Genomic DNA, 23,653 nt, shown 5'->3' on the forward strand with positions numbered 1-23,653 from the left:
AATTCTTGAGATACGCGATTCCATATTATATTCCCTTTTAATCAAATTCTAAAAGTATGCTTGTTGACTCCGGTATCACGTTAGTTAAAGACTTCGAAGCTTACAATGTTTAGGGAGAAATGGAATACTGGTGTGTATTTTTTTCTTTTCATGATAGGTGTCGCATTTTAAATCATTTTCGTAGTTAGAAATTATGAAACGCCCTGTTAAAAGCAAAGAAGTTTTTATGCCCGTTGAAGTAAAACAAAATGCCTGACAAAGTATGGCTTGGACAGATTCCAAGTGCTTGTACAAATGTGCTAAAGAAATTATACTTTGAGTATACAGCTTGTCCAAAGTCATCCATTATTAATACTATTAGTAATATCTTCAGTAAAGGCTTTGATGCATAAATATTTCTGATAAAGGTAGGTTGTGTACTTTTGTCCAACTGAGCAATCTTGCTTTCATAAAATATACCAACATTTGAATGACTGATGATTAACATGCTGTAATACACAGTTCAAAATTAAAGGCTCGAATGCTGTACATGAGAGGTTAAGCTCCCCCTGGCGGTTTTACAAGGAGACGCCGGATAGTTAGTCACGTGACACACGTGATACCGCGTGATACCCCGGTGGGCGTGTCGTGGTATGCCGCGAAATACCTCACCCATTTTGAATGGCTGCATCTGTATGAGTCACTTACTCCTGACACTTAGGAATGCAGTCCAGATGTCCATCTGGCACTCCCTAGACAGATAGGCACCAATGGATGACCATTGATCATGATAGCCAGGCTTAGCTAAGTGCATCCCCCTTTGGGAGCTGTCCTAGGAAACCTTATCAAAGGAAACCTTAAATCAGCCTGCATGAATAGTTTCTCTGTGGCTGCACCACAGAGATGAACAGAGAAATGAGGCCTCATTTGGGAAAGCAGAGAAACACTTAATTCTGTCTTATTAACAAGCATTGCCGCTACACAAACTATAAATTTTCTTATTGCGGATGTAAACATTCGCAACAAGCTATAATAATAAAAAAAACTATTTTTAAACAGCTGGCTACGTACAAAATATAGCCAAGGTTAACTCCAAGCTGAAAATACAAGACTCAAGTGTCTTCTCTATAACTCTTCACCTTACAGCTCGTCCATGGTCATTCATTATTAATATCATTAATAATATATTCCATATAGCATTTAAATTGGAACATTTTAACAAATATAAAAAGAGGCGATACACAACATTTCTCCTCTATAACTCTTCAGTTCACACGAGTCACACGACACAACATAGTAAACAACAGCACTAGCTCACTTAAAGGTGTAACAGGTCTTCACTTTTATGGTACAGTTTCAACATATTGATAAGCTGTTCTCCAGTTACAGGCAATTGTAAAAATAACCCTTCTTCCCTCCTTTGTTTAACTTTTAAATTAAAGAATTCAGTGAAGAAATTCTTAATCATGAAACCATCACTTATAGATGGTTACAAATTAAATTCTATAATTGGAAAAAAGTTGTCCCTCAGCATTGTTGTGCCAAACAAAGGGTATCAGCCGAGAGTTTATGTGTTGAAAGTCGTCTTTATTTCATGTGCATATGGGAGTCTTGCTCTTGCACGCAAGACTCAAAAGACAACGCTTACAGTGCTCTTTTATACAGTGAACAGACGATACAAGATACACTCCCACATGAATCTTTGCTTGCATTGTGGCTATATATGGTCATTCTAGAAAGCTGACCAGTACCTATATTTTCTTTACTGCTGGCTTGCATGACAAGCCCTTCTGCTTTTAACCGAATAGACCATTTGTTCCAGGATAGGTCACATTTCCCTGAGAACTATGTCAGCTATGCGTAAAGATACAGTGCGACTACATTATCTTTTGAGACAAGACATCCTGAGATGGAGCTAGTAAAATATAAGTAAAGAATTACATATCCAAAAAGATATAATACAAACTATTCGTAAAACTTTTAGTTAATTCCCCTCAGTCTCCACTTTAGAAAATATTGTTGCCAATTGTTTCTAAATATTTTGTGTGATTAATGATGAATTCTTTATGAGAGAATTTTGTGATTCTTTATGATATCCTAAATGAGTGAACAGGACTGAAGTAGTAGCTTTAGTGCAGAGGGATTTAACACAATTAAGTATGAAAATAGAAAAAAATGACTAATAATGGAGTTCACATTACAAAACAAAAATGGTCTAAAATCATTTTTTCTTTGCTCTCCTTTGGCATTCCTGTGACGTTGGCCTCACTCCATCCGACAAAAAAACAAAACTATTTAATTTCAATCAGAATTTTATTCAACAACATTAATAGCAAAGGGTCAATGTATCAAAGTGAAATTAGATAAACTCGGCACTTAATCTCTTATCAGGGTGTATTTCTCAATTAATCTCCTTCCTCCATTACCTAACATCTTGATTTGCTTAGGGGTTTCTTTTCATTAATAATTTCATGAATGTGAAGAAACTACTTGTTAGTCCTATGGAGTTTTGTTTATCTTTGACACTTTAGCTTATCTCAAGGCTGTAAGGGAGGGAAGGCACCTTGATCTCTGGAATTCTGGCCAGACAGCTAACCACAAACTTATCTTAATAGTTGATCGTTATGAAACATGATCTTAACCATACACCCTGACAAATTCCTTGTAACCATGGAAATCTTGACGTTACTGAGCAGTATAAAGGTAAGTGCTTTCTTTGCATTTTCTGAACATCTCTACTATTGAAGTGCTCCTTGTATGCATCCAATAAAGCCTGTCTGTTTCCACTCTCATCCCAGAGCAAAAACTCTTCTGTTACAATAATTTGGCATTGCAAGCAGGTTCCTCCACCGGCGCAGGAAAGACCCATGGAGCCCCAGGAGAGATGGTTTTAGCGTGCATTTAACCAAGAGATAAGGTCTCCTCTTTTCTAAAAAAAGTCCTGAAATCTTTCGACCACTGTATGAAGCTTTCCTGTGCTCAGGACTGGTGTGGATGAATAAGTAATTCGGAAGGCAGATTACCCCCTGGCCTGGGGAAGACACTGGTGTAGTAATCGGGCAGGTAGCAGTAAGACCAGAAACGGTCTGGCACACACGGTTATGGTAAACCCAGCCAGATGATCGTGTACGGTTGCGGTAAACCCAACAGGATTAGTTGTTATCTGGTTGCGGTAAACCCAGCAGGATTAGTTGGTACATGGTTGCATAAAACCCAGCAGGTTGAGCTGGTGCAAGGGAGAAAGTAGTGGAAGTTTCCGACTGGGTGTCAGAAAGGACGAAAGCTTAGAGTAAGTGAGGAAAAGCTGAAAAAGAATTATGGACTTTCAGATGGTGTTTGGTCTGAGCAGGGTGGTCAGAAAGTGTATGAGCAGTGGTGTAAGGATAAACAGACAGATATTGGAATAAGTGATGTTGTGCTTATGAAAAGTTACACTTTTAAACAGATCCATGTAAAGTAAAACATAATACTGCACATTTACACTAAAAACAAAACTTTAAATAATAACTAAAATGTTCATGAATCATAATACATAATCTAATAACGTAAGAAAGTTATTAAAGGGTGTAGTAAGAAAAAAATATTCTAGATGTGTATGTGTGTTTTAGGAATTTGTGTGCCCTCCTCCTCGGTAGTTAATTGTTACAACCTTGCACCACACCTGACCACATTAATCGCCCTTGTTACCTCATTATCCAATCACATCCCTATTTTCACTGTTGAAGCTCCTTGCTTCAACACTTCCTCGCTTGGTATTTTGAGTCACAGGTTAGTCAGTTCACCGCTTGCATGCTTTCTCTCACCAAGCGCTTAACCTGAGTGATTTCACAGATTTTGGCCTCTCCTTTCGACCCTTGGATTTTGCTCGTTTGGACTTCGCTTCACAGACTTGTTTGCCATCTCAGACACTCGCTTCACAAAGTGTTCAGCTCAATTATTGAAGCACCAGCACCGGTGTAACATAAATCAGATTTATTTAAATGGCTTGAAACCAGATATCGCTAAAACGCTGTAGATTCAGAATCATGACCTAGTGGATAACACCACAATGAAATTTGCAGAACTGGCTAACTCTGCCGACAGATTGAGAGAAATATGTACGCTAAGTTGGAACAGTTAAAATGGGTTGGATTCTACAGAAATTGGTTAAATCTCAGAAACTAAATAGACAGGGTGACCAGTGAGATCTCTGGTGTGCAATTATTATAAAGAAAAAAAACAGGTCATTTTAAGAGAGTCTGCAGAAAGGACATGCAGGATGAAGAAAAGCGGGGATCTGCCCTGTGGCTCAGCTGACAGGGAAAAATTTAAGCTCCCAGCTTAAAGAGATTTGTCTGAGGATGATAAACAGTCTTTGAGAAATCTGTTAAACTAGAGAGCTCCCTTGTAGCCTCCCTAAGTCTGTCCCAGTTCATTAAGCAAAATGAGGTAAAAATAAAATGTACTACTAATGGGGTATCTGCTTCTATGTTATGGGATACAGGAGCACAACTGTCATGCTTGTCTCATTTCACTGCTCAGCGGTGTGGTGTACAGTATATGGTGAGATGGCAGGAGGCCACTGGAGTGGGGGGGGGGCAGCAAGTTTGGCTTCCAAAAGTACAAGATGTTAACTGGGACAGCCCTGCAGCATTTAAAATGAATTACTTTAACTATACAGGATAAATCACATGGCTCTGACACAGCACCTACTTCCTCTGTGATCATTCAGTATGTCGATGATATTCTTATTGCTTCCCCTGATGAGGAAACCCAACTGTACGGTCTATCTTGGAGAGGTCATAATAATTAATAATTATAATAATAATAATTGTTTTCACTTATATAGTGCTTTTCTGTACACTACACCCAAAGAGCTTTACAGATAATGGGGACTCCCCTCCACCACCACCAATGTGCAGCATCCACCTGGATGATGCGACGGCAGCCATAGTGCGCCAGAACGCTCACCACACATCAGCTATCAGTGGGGAGGAGAGCAGAGTAATGAAGCCAATTCATAGAGGGGGATTATTAGGAGGCCATTATTGGTAAGGGCCAATGGGAAATTTGGCCAGGATGCTGGGGTTCACCCCTACTCTTTTCGAGAAATGCCCTGGGATTTTTAATGACCACAGAGAGTCAGGACCTCGGTTTAACGTCTCATCCGAAGGACGAGATAAACAATAAACTACTGCTTTCACAATCTGGGCCATAACATCGGGTTCATTAGGGACATCGTTAGCTAAACTTGGTTGAGCATCATCATTATTAACATTTGAACGAACACACAAGCATAAACAAGAAACATTCAGGCGCGATGGTAGTTTGAAGATTGATGCGTCAACCTCTTCTTTATTCTATTAAAGGAAAAAGAAAAGAAAGGCTTAACAAAATAAGTAGACATGCTTTGTACCTAAAATATCTATCATTTAACACCTCTTTTGAGCTGGGGTTTTTCGTTAATATTTACCATTTGTAGAGAGGTATCATCACCACCACCAGGCAGTTGTTCATGGGCAGGTTCCCCATCCGAACTCACACGACAGTTGCTGTCACACGTCCCAGAGGGAGGGGCCAGGTTTTGCTAAAAAGAAGATCAACTATTAAAATGACATATGCTAAGCGCTGATTGAAACAACAATTCCACGATCTGAAAAAATATTATAGCAGCTTACCTCTTCACTTCGTAGAGTATAGAACCCGATGTTTCTCCACACAAAGAAGCCATCTTTGTAGCTACCAACACCGGGGTGGTGTCTGACAGATCCATGGACACGCTGCGACAGTGTCAAGCCAGATCGTTTAAGAATATGAACCAATGGTGTAACCACACCTACATAACACAAGACATTTTTCAATTGGTTGTGGTGTTTTAGAATGACCCCCCACACACACACACACAAAACCCCATGCATTTTATCGAGAGCGAAAAGTATTCACTTATCAGCTTATAAGTTTTAAACTTTAAAAGTATTAACACACAACACAAACACAAATTATGTGTTTGCCCAGAAAATAAATTTTTAAACATGCGGGATTGGTCTTAAAGTTTTAAAATAATGTAATAAGACACAGCTTATTTTTAATAACACATTCGCAACAGCTTTTTCAAAAGTTTGAAATGAATTTCCACGCACTGCGTGCGTAAAAGTCTTTAAAGTATTAACAGGCAACAAATTAGGTGGTGTTGTTCTTTATATTTTAACAGACTGGTCTTAAAGTTTTAAAATAATTATATTATATGTATTAGAGATCTTTGGGAGTTGTGAGGGGGGTTGGCGTCATGGTAGTTAAAGGCTCTGGAGTGCAGAGACAATGTATGGTTTTATCTAGTGTAGTGATTCATAGCCGTTCAGGGACGCCAAATATGTAATGTTAGTGGCTCTCTGAAGGCACCAGTTCTGTAGGGTTTGGGCATTTACTGAGACAATTATTAATTGTAGCAGTAAATCACAAAGTTGGTTCTTTTGATGGCTTTAGAGTCCAACCATGCGACATAACTCAAACAACGCACACACACAGGTACTAATACACGAGGATACATTTATTAATACATAGAATATGCCTTAAACTAACAGATCTTATCGAGAGGGTTATCAGAATACAAAAGATATATATTCAATCAGTTACGAAGTGTTACATATATCAAGAGGACATACGTTCAGTATATCATTCATTAAGACCGTTTCATAAATGAACTTGGTTATAACTTCTACATTAGATACTCGAAACAAGTACATAACTCTTAGGAATTAAATTGATATCAACTGGTTGGGATAACAATTGAATTCTCGAGCTGTAATGCATTGAAGTTGAATACTCATCCAATCTCTGGGGATTCAGATCTCCTGCGGGCACAAAGAAACAGTTGCAGGCTTGTTGCTGTCCAATCCGCGCTCTCTGGCTCGGTGCCAGGCTGTGCTGTGCGGCTTGCGACGGTGCGCTGCTGATGCTCACTGACCGGCTAGTTAGTGTTGGCTTTAACTAGCAAAGTTTGTGCACAGGACAAAAGATGACTGTGGGTCCCAGCAAATCAGGAAGAGGACCGGTTCGTTCCTGATGAAGAGCTAGTTCTGAATAGTGATTCAGCTTTCCACAGTTCCGACCTGTTCACGAGGCCTGCTGCTGGTTACTCTCTAGCAACCTCCACTCTAGACTCTTAGAACAAAGGAAAGTTCTGGCACTCGGACACACTGGCCGTTCCGTGGTTGTCCGGGCTGAGTCTCAGGATGGTCAGGAGGCGCGCTGAGAGAATGTCCTGCCCTTGGGATTCTCCTTTGAATTCCCTTTAGAATAGTCCACAGAATCCTCTCCAGAATCCCTTCTGAATCTTGTTGAATCTGAATCTCCCAGGCTCTCTGTGTTGCCTGTTTTACCTGGAGGAACTTCAGCTCATTGATTGGCTGAAAGTTCCATGGGCATCAGAGTCCCACGTGGGTTACTCGGCCCTACCAGTCCCTGATTGGTTGATCAAGGTGATATATGAGTCACTTAGTCCTGACACTTAGTAATGCAGTCCAGATGTCCAACTGGCACTCCCTAGACAGATAGGCGCCAATGGGTGACCATTGATCATGATAGCCAGGCTTAGCTAAGTGCATCCCCCTTTGGGAGCTGTCCTTATCAAAAGAAAACATCTTGCATGAATGGTTTCTCTGTGGCTGCACCACAGAGATGAACAGAGAAATGGGGCCTCATTTGGGAAGCTCAGAAACACTTAATTCTGCCTTATTAATAAGCCTCAGCGCTACACTAGAAAACACATGTGCACACATACCGGAGTCATGGGGGGGGTGCTAAAATTGACCTCATAGCGAAAGTTCATAAATTCTTTAAATTTTAAGCGGGTACAATTAACAGTGACAATAAACGGACGGACATAGGAGTTAGAGTTTTTAATTTGTTTTAAATGCTGTTTTGTGTATACATTTTAGGTTTTTATTAATGTAAAGTTTTCTAATTTATAATCACCACATGTATTTCACACAAAAATGTTCTTAACATCGCATTGCGAAAAAATAAAACCTCAAAACGTCAAGGTTGGTTTGTGAACACGTCGCTATAAAGAATAGATACATTTTCTTATAGCGATACCGTTAATAAAAAACATTTTTCTTAATAATATTCTTAGTGGTCTCTTGGTGAATCAAACACAGACACCGTGGCACATTTTCATCACGTTTTAACAGCTATGAAATTTAGACACAGTTGTATGTCTTAAAATAATATAGATTTTAACATTATAACTGTCTAAAACGTTTTCTAAAAATGTTTCTTAAAATAATTTCTAAAGCCCAGCACGTGCATGCCCCATGATACCTAAGGTTAAAGGATTTATGGGGGGGACATGTGGAAAACGTGTTTCTTAGAAGAGTCTGTTTATCGGGGGGTATAAGAACCAGCGGTGTAACATGCAAAGTTTTGGCTGGATTCCAATTCTTTCAGTCTCGCGTTATCGACTAACTTGTCAGAATGGATCACACCGATCAATTTCAACAGTCTGAAGACAGTTTATTTACAGATTTAACACTGCTCGATTTGATAGACTAAGACGAGGATTTCCAGAATTAGCCAGGTATGTATATGTAACGTCACAGTGCATGTCTCATGTTGACATGTTGTTAGCTATAGTTGCAAAACGTTGTATAATATTTGTATACTATGCAATATTGAATTATTATAATGGAATTACCAGGGAGTTTTTCCGTAATGTGGCCGTGACTGCGTGTATCCATTCTTTTCCATTAGATGCACCGAAAACAACAACTGTAAAAAGACCAGTTATGACAACACACCGCAACGCTGGTGAGTAATTACGACAATGTTTTGAATAACGCTTTATGGCCATGTCCGTCTTAAAGACACACGAGAACTTTCTCCACATCAATACACGCGTGTGTCTATTTCACAGACGCTGGGGAGGGAACGAGCTACATGTTTAAAAAAGCTTTACAATACCCCCTCAAAACCTTGTGGAGACACATGCAGATGTTCACGTTATACCAGAGGGTGCAGAGCAATTACCAGATCGCCTGGGAGAAGAGGTCGGTATTAAGGATTGTCTGTGTAGTGTTATAAAACATTCTTTTAGCATGCACATTTAAAGGTGTCTATAACTAATAAAAATTCCCACCGTTTTCTATTTTTTGGTAATTTGGGGTGTTGAGTTCTTTCACTAATGGTATTTTCCCTTTCCGTGCAGAACCCGAACCTTCAAAAAATAAACTGAACCTCTTCTTGCAACAGTTACTTCTTTTGTTAGAATGTTAATTCTTTGAAAGATCCTAGTTCAAGTAGTTTTCTGTTTTGGGTTATTAAAAAGCCTTATTTTTAAACTGCTTAGCCTTTAAGACTTTAAAGTTATAAGCGACTGGTCTGCGCCATGTGTCTATATGCCGTTAATCATACCGCTTGACCCAGTAGCGCCACCACTGTCTTAAAGAAAACCGGTGGAACAACATGGCCGGGTAACTTGTTCCATTCACCCGCAGCCCTTTGTGTAAGGATGCGCCACATGTGTGGTGTTTTTATCCTAGTTATCGTAGTTTTCTGATTTTGACCGTTTAGATTGCATTGATTGGTGTGTTGAAAAGTCTTTTATATTTATCATAGTGTACTTTTCTGATTTTGAGATATGGTACACTGGCGTTTTATTAAAAAGTATTTTATTTTTATTCACACAGCAGCTGTATCGACGAGCTGTGAAAAAAGTGTGGAGGAAACGTCAGGCCCTAAGGTGGTGACAGCGTAGAAGACGGCCGTTAATACGCTGACCAAATCCAAACGTGTCAAGCCTTTGGAGAGAAATCATAACGCGATTAGAGACTTGGTGTTTGGTGATGTGCTAGATTCAGTGCGGTGTATTACACAGTTACTATCAACTGTGAGCACTAATGAGGTGTATAAAAAACAAGATTTAGAGCGTCTAAGAGCGGCTTTAGCAGGTGTACATTCCTTGTTTCCAAAACCGATCCTGGTTTACGCTACTAGCCTCTTAGACGTAATTTCTACAGAGGATGCAGCTCTAAACTCAGGATTTCACAACCTGATGATGATATTTCATGGTTCATTGGCGAAGATCCCCAGGGATAAATGACTAAGCATGCGGTTTAAAAAGTGTTTAAAATACCGACCTCTTGCCAACATCAAGTGTTTGTACATTAATAAAATAATTAAACTGGCAAAAGCATGTTTGTTGAGACGTAAAAGATTCAGAGAGAGGCATCAGATTTCCCAAGGACAGCCCGAACCCCACAATGAGAATGCATTGGTGGAAAATAACTTAGCGCGCCGTGGTGCTGTAGCAGAACAGGATGGCAGTTGTGATGAATGATATGAATCAGGTTGGTGACGGTGTTGGCGCGAATAGAGACCCCTTAATTTTCCTGGAGCGTATTCGTAGTTATAATAATTTTAGAGGAACCGAGCACTATGAAGAATTTCGTTTTGTTAATCTTGACAGAATAGCCTCGTATGTACAGGCTATAGATGCTGTGCATGGTGCAGTCCAGAGAATATTGATGAACTTTCTCCAAACATCGGGGTGAATGATTTTGTACAGCTGCGTTTGACTTCGGGTTGTTTTAACAAACCCTTGTTCTCATGCAGATTTTTTTACTACATCTCAGACCTCTTACAGAGCCACACAGAAGTTTTCACCGATTACAGCCTCCGATTAGTGGTGACGATAGTTAGGAATATGCAGGGGGATGCCAGCAGAATATTTAAATCCGTTCTGTACAGCAGGGTAATTGAAGGGAAAAAACGCACCTTATAGACTTAAATTACACAGGTGGTAATCTGTGTTTCGCCGGGAGTGTGTACGGATTGCTAAATGAAGGTTGTACCGATGGGGAAATGTTACAGGGCGCTAAACGAATGCACAAAGAGTTGGGTTTTCCAGAGAATCAGAAAATTAGTTTGTCATGCATTACAGCTTTTGAAAAACATTTAAAGGTGGTCATTAAAATTTTGTACCATGACCAGGGTGATTGGAAATATTTTACAACGGGGCCCACATCACCAAATTCTAAAATACTTTTTGTTCTACTACATGAAGAGCATTTTTACGGGGTTTTAAATATTAAAGCTTTTGTGGGGGCAGCATATTTTTGCACTAACTGTCATGCCGCTTATAGTCACTGGAACACACAGGCCTGTGTTGAAGTTTGTAAAACCTGTTTAGATCCCCAGTGTTGCGAAATTGATGCAGAAATTCAGAATTGTCCGGCATGTAAGGTCTTTTGTCGTAGCTCTCAGTGTTCGGCGAAACTCTTTCAGAATGCGGCGACGGGTGTTAGTAAGTGTGAGCGCAGGGCCTTTTGTGAGAAATGTGGGGTTTATAACCTCGCAAGTCGAAAATGTAAAGAGAAACTGTGCTCGCGTTGTAACAACGTGATCGATACCCCTGACACACATTTGTGCTACGTACAGCCTTTTGACAACTCCAAAATTTCAAACAAGTACATTTTTTTCGACTTTGAATGCATGAAAGAAACGGGGACACACATACCAAATTACGTCCACGCCCTTCATATTAACAATAAACGAAGCTGGGAATTTTATGGTGAAACTTGTCTAAAGGATTTTGTGTGTAAATTATTGATAGTCGTTTCAAAAACCATACTTTCATATTGCACAATGGCAAGGGATATGACAATTACCTAGTAATCAGACATGAAAAGATGGACGTTGAACGAATTAATCAGGGTGGTAATATAATGTGTATGACCTTAAAAGCTCTGAACATTTATTGATTCTCTAAACTTTCTCCCTATGAAATTAAGCAAACTGCCATCAGCCATGGGGTTCCCTGGGGGTAAGGGTCATTTTCCACACTTGATGAACACTTCAGAAAACCAAAATTATGTAAGCCCAAAGCCGCCACCAGAACTTTACGGCGTTAACTACATGCTGCCGAGCGAGAGAGCCGAGTTTTTGGTTTGGTCTGAAGAATGCAAGGGAAGTGTGTTTAACTTAGAGAAAGAGTTGAAACGCTACTGCCAGCTGGATGTGGCAATTCTAAGAGAAGGCTGTGTCAGGTTCCAGGACGAGGTCATGAATATGACCAGACAGACGCGTGTGACTGAGTCAGGGGCAGCCTGCGTTGTGTGCATCGACCCATTTCAGTTTGTGACCATCGCTAGTGTCTGCATGGCCATGTTCAGACTTACAGATGCAGCCATTCAAAGTGGGCGGTACAGACACGTACCGGAGGTAATTGGCTACGGCGTCGCACATTTTGACGCAAGATGACGCGGGGTACCGCGGTACGTGATTGGTTGACCGACAGGGGCACTCGTGGTCCGTTGGTCTGTCGTAGAAAGATTTACAGTAAACGTCTTTACTGTGCCCGTTGTAGTATTGAATATTCATATGGAATTTTACCACTGAAGGGAAATCTTAGTAGCTGAGCATAAAAAGAATAGGAGCATACTGCAACGCGTGTGAAGGCCATAAACGATATTAATTTTGGAACATAAACATACTGTATATGGCTGGTCTCGGTACTTAACATACACGAAACATGGTTTCATTATGACCAGAATCGGTCTTGAGATATTTTTAACTTGATTTACAGTATTTGAGAGGTATGTCTTGACACCGATACTACGTAAATACTGCTCACATATATGTTTCTAGGTTTATATTATGCATTTCATACGGTCAAATTACTTTTGAGCAACTGATAAGAAGCGCGAAATGATATGCCCAGGGCGTTTTAGTTTCGTTTTGTGCTGGGACTCTGCTTTAACTATGTCACCATGGATTGATTAGAGATACCAAGTACATACAAGTCATTTTTTAAATGTTGTAGTTCGTCTTGTAAAAATGTTACGAGTACATCATCTGTCAACAATTACACAGGTTCTGTTTCCATATTGCGGATTTTGGTTATGTAATATTATTTTCTAATTTCACGTTGTGAATATATGATTTGGGCAAACAGAGCCGCAAAGAAGTACATTATGGGTTGTTATTTTTTTTTGCAGTTTTATCTAGAACAAGCGATGCTTAAACCTTTGTCTGATTCTTGTGAAACTATCCACACGACAGTTACCTAGGAGTTGATTTCAGTGATGTCACTGATGGGATGTTTCTAAAAATCCATCCACTGTAAAACGTCTTCTCCACTTGTCCTGCATATGTATTCGCTAATGAAGCTGTGTGTTCTGAGCCTGGTTCTCTGCATTTCTGTATGAACCAGCTTAGATGGCTAAAGACAGCTTGTGTTTAAATTGAGTGTAAGGTAATTTATGCTTCTAAAGTCATGGTCAGCATTTATTATTGTACTGTGCTGTAAACTTGTTCTGTGCCTAATTACATTATTTTATAGCTTTATCAAATCTGTACATTGTCTGTCGATAATGTTTCTGTAGTGCTTTTTCAGCACTCAGCATGTGACCGCGCCGGTGGCGCTGTGGGTTATGTTCCTGACTCCCATGTCACATGGTCTGTGATCGAATCCCATGTAACTATGACTTTATTTTTTAACAAACATTTCTTTGAAAAAATGAAATGTTTCCCTTGGTCAGAGACTAAATAAAACCTCACTTGCACCAAACAAATTTATATTTCTAAATATCACAACATGATCGAATTTAAGTCTTTTTTAATAACAAAGAATAGTCACCTATGCGTTACAAAATAAACATTTGTATTGCGTTTTGATTTAAATTGTAAACGAGTGTTTACATATATGTGTTTAAAGGCGATATATAAAAGCGATGATTCTTATGGAATGTGTTCCGCCGGGGATTCAAAAAATATATTTTTTTTAATCGCGTATCTAAGGAAAATAGCAGTATAACTTTGTTCATGCACAAACAGTGGCATGTTACATTATTAATTTGGGTGTCTCCTCTCTCCAGAAAGCTCTAAATTGCATTTTGAGTGCGGTTTTTGACTTTTTCTAAATTGCAACCCATAAATAAAGCTGATACAGTTTAGACTTACTGTATTCCAAACTGTATTACAGCAGCACATTGGACAATGCAACGTAAATTGCAAAAATGCACTTGGAATCTGTCCAAGCCCTACTATGAAAATTATTTAAACTGCGACACTTATCATTCATCTTTAAATAAACTTTATTTTATATAGCGTTTTAAGCGAATAGGTAATTAGATTGCTCATAAACCTAATCGCTTTTTCTACATAAACACAGCGTGATTGCTCTCTGAAAATGCTTTTTCTTTATATTTAGGCTCAGATTTCAACTATAGATCGTATTATTATAAACTTTCTAGGAAAAATGTCTTTTATGTAAACCATGTTTGCTATTAATTCATTTAGGGCTAGAATATGTTCATTGTCTTCCAATCGAGTCGAGTTGACATTGGAAGCTTGCCATGCCTGGACTGTTACACCAACGCATTAGCATGTTAAAGTCGATTTCATTGATTTATTTTAGTTAAAATGTTATACAGATGCAGCAATTCAAAATGGGTGGGGTATTTCGTGGCATACCCCGGTGGGCGTGTCGCGGTATCACGCGGTGTCACGCAGTATCACACAGTATCACGTGGTTGATCGCGCGTCATTTGACGTCATGCCGGAAACTATCCGGCGTCACCTTGTAAAACCGCCAGGGGGAGCTTAACCTCTCATGTACAGCATTTGAGCTTTTAACTTTGAACTGTGTATTACAGCATGTAAATCATCAGTCATTAAAATGTTGGTTTATTTTATGAAAGCAAGATTGCTCAGTTGGACAAAAGTACACAACCTACCTTTATCAGAAATATTTATGCATAAAAACGTTTACCGAAGATATTACTAATAGTATTAATAATGGATGACTTTGGACAAGCTGTATACTCAAAGTATAATTTCTTTAGCACATTTGTACAAGCACTTGGAATCTGTCCAAGCCATACTTTGTCAAGCATTTTGTTTTACTTCAACGGCCATAAAAACTTCCTTGCTTTTAACAGGGCGTTTCATAATTTCTAACTACGAAAATGATTTAAAATGCGACACTTATCATTCAACCAGAGCTCAAAATATCACAAGGATCCTCAAGAGCACAGCAAAGACTGTATTAAAAGATACTTGTATGTATCAACGCTTTCTTTTCCGTATACCAGATTTTATGGAACCACTTCAGAAGGGTGTTAGCCAGTCAGATTCCAGGAATCGGTACTTTAAAGGAAAAATACACACCCATATTCCATTTCTCCCTAACGATTTTAAGCATCGAAGTATTTAACTAGCATGTGAAATAGCGTGTGAAAAAGTGGTAATTTTAAGCTTTTCTGCTAATATAATATGGAATCGCGTATCTAAAGAATTTAATAACGATATGATTATATTCATGTACACCTACATGGGTTCACTGCTTTAAATACATTTAATAATTAAGAAAGTTATATGTAGCACTTTAGATCTTTTTTTCTGAACCAGGGAAAATCTGATCATGTCAACATTCTTTTTTTCATTGACCGTCTTTGTAAAAGTAACACCACAGCATTTCGCAATCACGCATTTGTTTCCAATCATGCAAAGTACAGTAATTTTTGAGAATCGATTCACCATGCCTTTCACATGCTCATAAAAGAGATTGATTTAGGAACATAAACATATTACCGTATGAAAACTGTACTGTATACAGTATGTATATGTATATTTAATGTCTTAACTGTGCCCGTTGTAGTATTGAATATTCATATGGAATTTTACCACTGAAGGGAAATCTTAGTAGCTGAGCATAAAAAGAATAGGAGCATACTGCAACGTGTGAAGGCCATAAACAATATTAATTTTGGAACATAAACATACAGTATATGGCTGGTCTCGGTACTTTAAAGAAAACATACACGAAACATGGTTTCATTATGACCAGAATCGGTCTTGAGATATTTTTAACTTGATTAACAGTATTTGAGAGGTATGTCTTAACACCGATACTACGTAAATACTGCTCACGTATATGTTTCTAGGTTTATATTATGCATTTCATACGGTCAAATTACTTTTGAGCAACTGATAAGAAGCGCGAAACGGTATGCCCAGGGCATTTTAGTTTTCATTTTGTTTTAATGCAGTGCAGCGGATTGATTAGAGATATCAAGTACATACAAGTCATTTTTTAAATGTTGTAGTTCGTCTTGCAAAAATGTTACGAGTACATCATCTATCAACAATTACACAGGTTCTGTTTCCATATTGCGGATTTTGGTTATGTAATATTATTTTCTAATTTCACGTTGTGAATATATGATTTGGGCAAACAGAGCCGCAAAGAAGTACAATATGGGTTGTTGTTTTTTGTTTTGCAGTTTTATCTAAACAAGCGATGAAACTATCCACACGACAGTTACAGTACCTAGGAGTTGACTTCAGTGATGTCACTGATGGGATGTTTCTAAAAATCCATCCTCTGTAAAACGTCTTCTCCAGTTGTCCTGCATATATATTCGCTAATGAAGCTGTGTGTTCTGAGCCTGGATCTCTACATTTCTGTATGAACCAGCTTAGAGGGCTAAAGACAGCTTGTGTTTAAATTGAGTGTAAGGTAATTTATGCTTCTAAAGTCATGGTCAGCATTTATTATTGTACTGTGCTGTAAACTTGTTCTGTGCCTAGTCACATTATTTTATAGCGTTTTTATAGCGTTATCAAATCTGGTGGCGCTGTGTGTTAGTTTCCTGACTCCCATGTCACATGGTCTGTGATTGAATCCCAGCTATCACTTAACACTGTACTTCCTACTTTGAAAATACCTGTGAAACCGGTTTAATTCGTCACAGCCAGCACTCCGGCAGAGTGGGGGTTGTACTCGTAAAGTAGAAGCAGGCGAGATTTCCAGCGAAAGACACCTCCCCCTCAAAAACCCAGTAAGCAGTAATGCTTTATGTTGAAAATTGAGGTGGATTTTGTTTATGATAAAGAGGATGAACTGGGACGGGAGGAGGGTTTGGTTTTGCATAAGGGGCGGGATTATGATAATTTGTGGAATTTGCGAGAGTATAATGGTTTGATATATTTGATTTTGTATTGTGGTCGTTATCTATGCTTTTGGTTGGTATTATGTTTATATGGTTGTTTTTGTTGGTTGGTTGTTATTATGGTTATTAATAATATGATCTATAGTTGAAATCTGAGCCTAAATAAAAAGAAAAAGCAAGTGATTAGGTTTATGAGCAATCTAATTACTTATTCGTTTAAAACGCTATATAAAATAAAGTTTATTATTAATTTCCTGGACAGAGCGGTGTACATTATTATGCATAAGACAAAGATAACGATCCTGATCAGTTTACAAATCTGTGTACGCTGTAAGGTTTTTACTTCTTAAACTTTTAAAATACACGTTTCGAATCGAAAGAAATCCTCTTCCTGGTACAGTCGCATGAAGAGAGAGGCGAAACAGCCCTACACAGCCCTGTCGCAGTACACGAATATAATCATATCGTTATTAAATTCTTTAGATACGCGATTCCATATTATATTAGCAGAAAAAGCTTAAAACTACCACTTTTTCACACGCTATTTCACGTTAGTTAAATTTAATTTATTTATATATGATATATTTATATCTCTGACCAAGGGAAACGTCTCATTTTTTCAAAGAAATGTTTGTTTGTTGATTGTTATCAAAAATGACTTAGAATCAATCATGTTGTGATATTTTGAAATATAAAAGTCAATTGATTGTCCATAATATCGCTATTCTATTTTTTTGAAGAAATGTTTGTTAAAAGAAAAGTCCAGCACTAGCTGGATTTGAACACACAACCCGTGAGTTGGTAGTCGGGCACGTAGACCAGTAGGCTACAGGGGAAGTCGCATGAAGAGGGAGGCGAAACAGCCCTACACAGCCCTGTCGCAGTACACGAATATAATCATATCGTTATTAAATTCTTTAGATACGCGATTCCATATTATATTCCCTATTAATCAAATTCTAAAAGTATGCTTGTTGACTCCGGTATCTCTTTAGTTAAAGACTTCGATGCTTAAAATGTTTAGGGAGAAATGGAATACTGGTGTGTATTTTTTACTTTAAAGTACCAAGACCAGCCATATACAGTACTGTATGTTTATGTTCCAAAATTAATATCGTTTATGGCCTTCACACGCGTTACAGTATGCTCCTATTCTTTTTATGCTCAGCTACTAAGATTTCCCTTCAGTGGTAAAATTCAATATCTACAACGGGCACAGTAAAGACGTTTACTGTACTGTAAATCTTTCTACGACAGGCCAACTCGCGTATCTAAGGAAATCTCAGTATAACTTTGTTCATGCACAAACAGTGGCATGTTACATTATTAATACTGCTATTCCCTTTGATACCCGATTAAAAAAAAAAAAATGTTTTGAATCCCCGGCGGAACCAGGCATCCATATGAATCAAGTAACAGGTTTATTCCATGCTGAAAAATGAAGAAAGAAAACACATTCCATAAGAATTGACTGAGCTCCGCTCTGTACCACGCAATGATCCCCCCAGAGTCTCTGCCCCCGGTTATTTGGGTTTTTTGACAGAGGGTAAGAAACTCTCTCTCTCGCTTGACCTCCCCCTCCCTGTGTATTGTCTGTTTTTTTTGTTAACAAGGCTCGCCAGCTAATGTGAATCGAAACCTGTCTTTCTAGCTTTTAAAGTCGTGCGATGTGTAAGCCACAATTCAAATAGAGAAAAAATAGCTGACTGACAAGATTTAAGATGTGGCTGTCAATGTTGGATTAAAAAAAAACACATTGCCCGACGTTTGTTGCATTGCTTGAAAAATAACTTTATTTTGAGAGACTGGATAAGTAATTCAAGTGTTTTTTTTTAACTTCCTGACAAACAACTAATAATTTAACTATATGTGCAAATGTTTTATGATATGTCGCTGTTGTGAATGTCTGTGGACATGTGCTGGCTGGACAGGAGGCTCTACTGTACACAGAGAGGGGCGGGAGGAGGGGACAAGCCGATACATACTCTTAGAATTTGATTAATAGGGAATATAATACAAAAATATAGTACTAAAAATAAGATACACTCTACAGACATTCACAACGGCGACTGTCAGAAGATAGGACACAGCGGCTCAGGCACCTGCTGAATGGAAAAGGGGCACTTAAATGTTCTGTATGGCTAATACTAAAGCCAATTCTTCAATACTTTAATATTCTTTTCTGTATGTTTAACAATAGTGGGTACTGGCCTAATTCATCCCTGCTCCCGTTGTTAGGTGTTAATGTGTTGTTAAGTGTGAATTTGTACCTGTTTCCCTGAGGTCTAGCTTTTTTTCTGGAAAACCATAACTCTGGTCTTGTCCAGATTGACTGTGGGCACCCAGGTCTGACAGTGCTGCTCCAGCAGTGCCAGGTTCTGGCGCAGCCTCTGTTCTGTGCGACAGCAGGACAAGGTCGTCTGCAAAGAGTAGGAACTCGATTTCAATAATTAATGAAGATCAGTAAATCAAGGGACAAAGCAACTATTGCGCCCGGGTCCTCAATGGGCTTTGACGTGCTAATGCATTGGTTTAACAGTCCGGGTGTGGTAAGCCTCTAATGTCTCCTGACTTTGGCAAAAGGCACCCGCCTTTCATTGGAAGACAATGAACATTCTAGCCGTACATGTGAATATAGCATAAATACACCAAGGGACTGGGTGAGCTCCCATCACAATAAAAACTGCGAACCTGCACTACAGCGACCACAGTACAGTATGGAGACCAAGACCTTTTACGGGAAGAGACGGGGTGCTTCTGCCGCTCCAGCTTCCAAAGAGCGAAGGGTAAGCAAATACAGCAGACTTCATCTGAAATACGCGATTACAGCGCATATTACAAGGTATTATTGCCGTTTTGAATTTTAATTTCAATTATAATTATTTCTTTGTAGCCTGTTCTTCAAGAAAACACCGCACGGGCGAAACGATCTTCGAAATCTACCACCAGGACAGTAAAAAAGAAAGCGGTAAGACAGAAAAAAATAAAAGTTTATTTTGACGTCTGTTCCGCGACTGATGAATACTACTGTGTGACTTTATTTCTTACATGAATTATGTTATTTTGCCACAGGCCGTGGGTCTCTGCTCTCGGCCACTGGCCAGGGTGCCAACCTGTAGAAGCAGCACCTGTGTGGAGACTTTTCAGAAGCAGCGGGAGCAGTACGACGCATTACTGGGGAGGATTGGGAGGCTAGATACACTCCTGAAAATGCAGAGGAAGGAGACAGTATGTTCCAGCAGTCAAACAGTTGAGCAGCTGTCTCCCGAAAAGTGCCTCTCCCAGCCGCGCAGGTTGCGATGCCTGGCGGAAGCTCTGCCCCCCGCAGAGCACACACCGCCTCAGGACACTCCATCCCGGCCTCTCCGCTCACCACCGGGCAGGAATCTGTTGATGCTGTCCCCGCCGTCTATCTCCCCCCAGGAAGCACCGTTTACAGAGCGGAATTCACAGACGCCAGTGGGACGAATAATTCTCCCAGATATCCAACTGTTACCCATCACTCAGGAGATGGAGGGGGGGTTGTACTTGCAGTGCATCGGCATAGACGGGAAATCAAGAGCCGACCGCTACGCCGCCCTCGTGTTTCGAAATCTTGTGACTTTTGAAATTTACTGGGGGTGGACCACGTCTGTAAATTTCGATGGGTCCAGAGGCAAAAGTGCCTTGCCTTGCAATCTCCGGGAAACCATTAGTACCATGGTGAATCTGAGATTCTCAACCCTTACTTCATGCGACTGGAAAAGAATTCGTGATCAGATCAACGAAATGCTTTGTAGAAGGAGGTGCTCTTTTCCTCTAGTCTAACAGTCTGTCCACAAACAAAACATTCCTGTTAGACAAGAGGAATGTAGAAAAACAAATACTTTTTGTCAATCAGAACCGGTGTGTGTGTCTCTCTCTGCTGGATGTCCCTCTCACTCTCTGCTGAATGAATAAAAGCATTTTATTAAAAACGCGTTTGCGTTTGTCTGGTATTTACTTTGGTCCCTTTTAACTGTTTTTCCATCTACTGTATTGCTTTGAGATGCCACTTTTAAAGGTGATATGTAAAATAAAGTTTTTTATTATTGTTATAGAGAAACATGATCAGATTTTCCCTGGTTCAGAAAAAAAGATCTAAAGTGCTACACCTAACTTTCTTAATTCGATGTATTTGTAGCGGCAATGCTTGTTAATAAGACAGAATTAAGCGTTGGTATGCTCCTAAAAGAGGCCCCATCTCACCCTCCATCTCTGTGGTGCAGCCACAGAGAAAGAATTCATGCAAGCTGATTTAAGATGTTTTCTTGTGATAAGAAACCAGCTCCCAAAGGGGGATGCACTTAGCTAAGCCTGGCTATCATGATCAATGGTCATGCATTGGCGCCTATCAGTCTAGGGAGTGCCGAATGGACATCTGGACTGCATTCCTAAGTGTCAAGACTAAGTGACTCATATCTCACCTTGACCAACCAATCAGGGACTGGCAGGGCGTGGTAATACCACGTGGGTCTACAATGCCCGCCAAACTCTCAACCAATCAGCACACATCTGGGTCTTGATCAAAAAGGGAGCGCAAGCTCAGTTCTGGGCTCTCCTTGGCCATTTTCGCGCATCCTCAGAGACAATCACGTGACAACTGCTGTTGTCTGCAAAAGGACTTGGACTTTGTTCTAAGCGCGAGGCCGAGGATCCCGTACGTACTCAGAATTCTACCAACGTGAATGCTCCGCTTGATCAACGGCAGCCTACAGTTGGACCCTCGTCGACAACCTGAATAGCTTATTCAGAAGCAGCGCTGGACCGGGAACGAACCAGTTTCTTCCCAGGCAAAAGAGTGACTTGTGAGGACTCGCGGTCACACTCTGTGCATAGAGACTTTCTACTAGCCAGCCGGACTGCTGGTAGATCCCCTCGGAGCAACGACTGCCCTGCGCGCCGCAGTCAGATTCCTCCGCCCGTCCTACTCCGAGCTGCACCTCGACTGGTTGGCCGGTAGCCAGAGGACGCCGTCACAACGCCCATTGGACAGCCGCTGGAACAGAGGCTGCAACAGAGCCTGTCAGCTGGTTTGGTGTTCGTGCCGGGAAACTCCAAATCCAAACACAGTGGATAAGTAAACCCCATGTTCTACATTGCGTCTCGAGAATTCAATTGTACCTCAACACAAGTTGTTATCGATTTAATTCATGAGTAATGTATTTACTTCCGAGTTTAGAGTAACAGTGGGTAATAACACTGATTAGCGATTTGGTAACCGAACGATATATATTGACATATATTCTCTGTTGTGTATCTCTTTGTGTTTGCATCTCTTCGAGATTATATACCTTGTATATTGATAACCCTCACCGTAAGGTCTGCCGCTCGTATCCAGGCAGACTGGTATATGTTTGTTGCACAGTTATATTAATAAATGTATCCCGTGTATTGAACCCGTGTGTGTGCGTTGTTAGTTGTTCTGACGATTGATTTTCTAAAAGCCCCGACGAACAACCTCGTGATTACTGCTACAATTAATAATTGTCTCAGTAAACCCATCAAAACCACTACATATTTAAAGCAGTGAACTACTGTAGGTGTAACATAACATTCAGAAATACAATCGAGAATAGTTTTGTGGTGTTTGTTTAGATGAAACGTTCCTAAAACGTATAACGTAACAAAATTAAAGACTATATGTCATCGGAAAGTTTCTGCTTTGTGTAAGGATGGTATCAAAAAGCAATCTTAAGTGGTGAGAAAGCTGTGCTCAATGTATTTAAGGGACTTAAAAGTAAAAGGAGATGCTTCATATTGCTTGACTAATTTTAAAAACTAAGTTATAAATGCAGACGCTCCCTCGGTGCCGCGCCGGGTGTAAATATCAAAATATACATTTGTCCCGGGCAGAGGCCAAAGAGCGCCCAGCTGGGGTGCGCGGGGAAGAGCAGGACAGGAGTAAAAGTGGTCAGGGCAGGGTTTAGGAAGGCGTGCAGTCTGGGTAGGTATAGATTAAACTTTTCTAAAACGTATTTGAAAAATAAAAACGATTACAATCTAATCCTTCCACGTTTGATCCCAAAATCCCAAGAAAAATAAATCTAAATGTATAGGAGAATTTTCGGTAACTAGCGGTATTTACCGGTAACTCACGGTAGACTGCGTACAGCGTACCAGAAAATGATGCGGTATCGCCCGCGCATTTTGAATGGCTGCATCTGTATGTTTTTACAGGAAGAGACGATAGTGTTGCTACCCCATGACAATTATCACCACCAGCAAAAACGATTTTCTACACCCAGCATTCAATGGCTTATGAATATCGAACACACAGAGCACGTTAAAATCCAACACGCGTTAACCACACCCAGTGAGTTCAAGGTTGGACTATATTTTCTGGATGGTTATGCTGTAATTGACGGAGTGCAGACAGCCTTTGAGTTCAACGGTTGCTTTTTTCACGGTTGTAGCATTTGTTATTTTAATCTGCTGACAAACACTACTTTTGGTTGGTTGTACAAAAAAAGACGATGGTGAAAATTAATTTTCTCAAAATAAGAGGTTTTAATGTGCGTGTTTTGTGGGAGCACAAGTTCAGAGACATGCTTGTTGAAAATGGAGACTTGGGTAAATTTCTAACTGCTGCGCAGTTACCGGAGCCTTTGCAACTGCGCGATTCACTTTTTGGGGGAGAACAAATGCTATTTGTTTGCATTACATTGCACAACCTTGTGAAAAAATTCATTACTATGATTTCACATGTCTGTATCCGTTTGTGA

General features: G+C 39.7%; 1 protein-coding gene and 2 long non-coding RNA genes across 4 annotated transcripts in view; 1 reads left to right on the forward strand and 2 right to left on the reverse strand.

Moving 5' to 3' along the window:
• Nucleotides 1–23,653, reverse strand: part of LOC148676381 (uncharacterized) — a 506,795-nt gene that overhangs the window by 63,964 nt on the left and 419,178 nt on the right. The window lies entirely within an intron of this gene.
• Nucleotides 736–8,768, reverse strand: LOC148676382 (uncharacterized). The gene is made up of 4 exons (XM_088607429.1): nucleotides 8,654–8,768; nucleotides 5,637–5,794; nucleotides 5,432–5,545; nucleotides 736–5,318 (listed from the first exon to the last, which is right to left on the reverse strand). Exons 1-4 carry the CDS (start codon nucleotides 8,694–8,696, stop codon nucleotides 5,004–5,006), a joined length of 630 nt encoding a protein of 209 aa, XP_088463555.1. The 5' UTR covers nucleotides 8,697–8,768; the 3' UTR covers nucleotides 736–5,003.
• LOC148676383 (uncharacterized) lies at nucleotides 8,402–20,557 on the forward strand. Of its 2 annotated transcripts, none has more exons than XR_015926624.1 (4): nucleotides 8,402–8,536; nucleotides 8,710–8,766; nucleotides 8,873–9,005; nucleotides 19,983–20,557. It is a non-coding gene; the product is annotated as an uncharacterized LOC148676383 (long non-coding RNA). The 2 variants fall into 2 exon arrangements; XR_015926626.1 differs by lacking the exon at nucleotides 19,983–20,557 and adding an exon at nucleotides 9,645–10,043.

This window comes from Lepisosteus platostomus, chromosome 2 (assembly GCF_059453375.1).
Source record: "Lepisosteus platostomus isolate fLepPlt1 chromosome 2, fLepPlt1.hap1, whole genome shotgun sequence".
NCBI classification, from domain to species: Eukaryota; Metazoa; Chordata; class Actinopteri; order Semionotiformes; family Lepisosteidae; genus Lepisosteus; species Lepisosteus platostomus.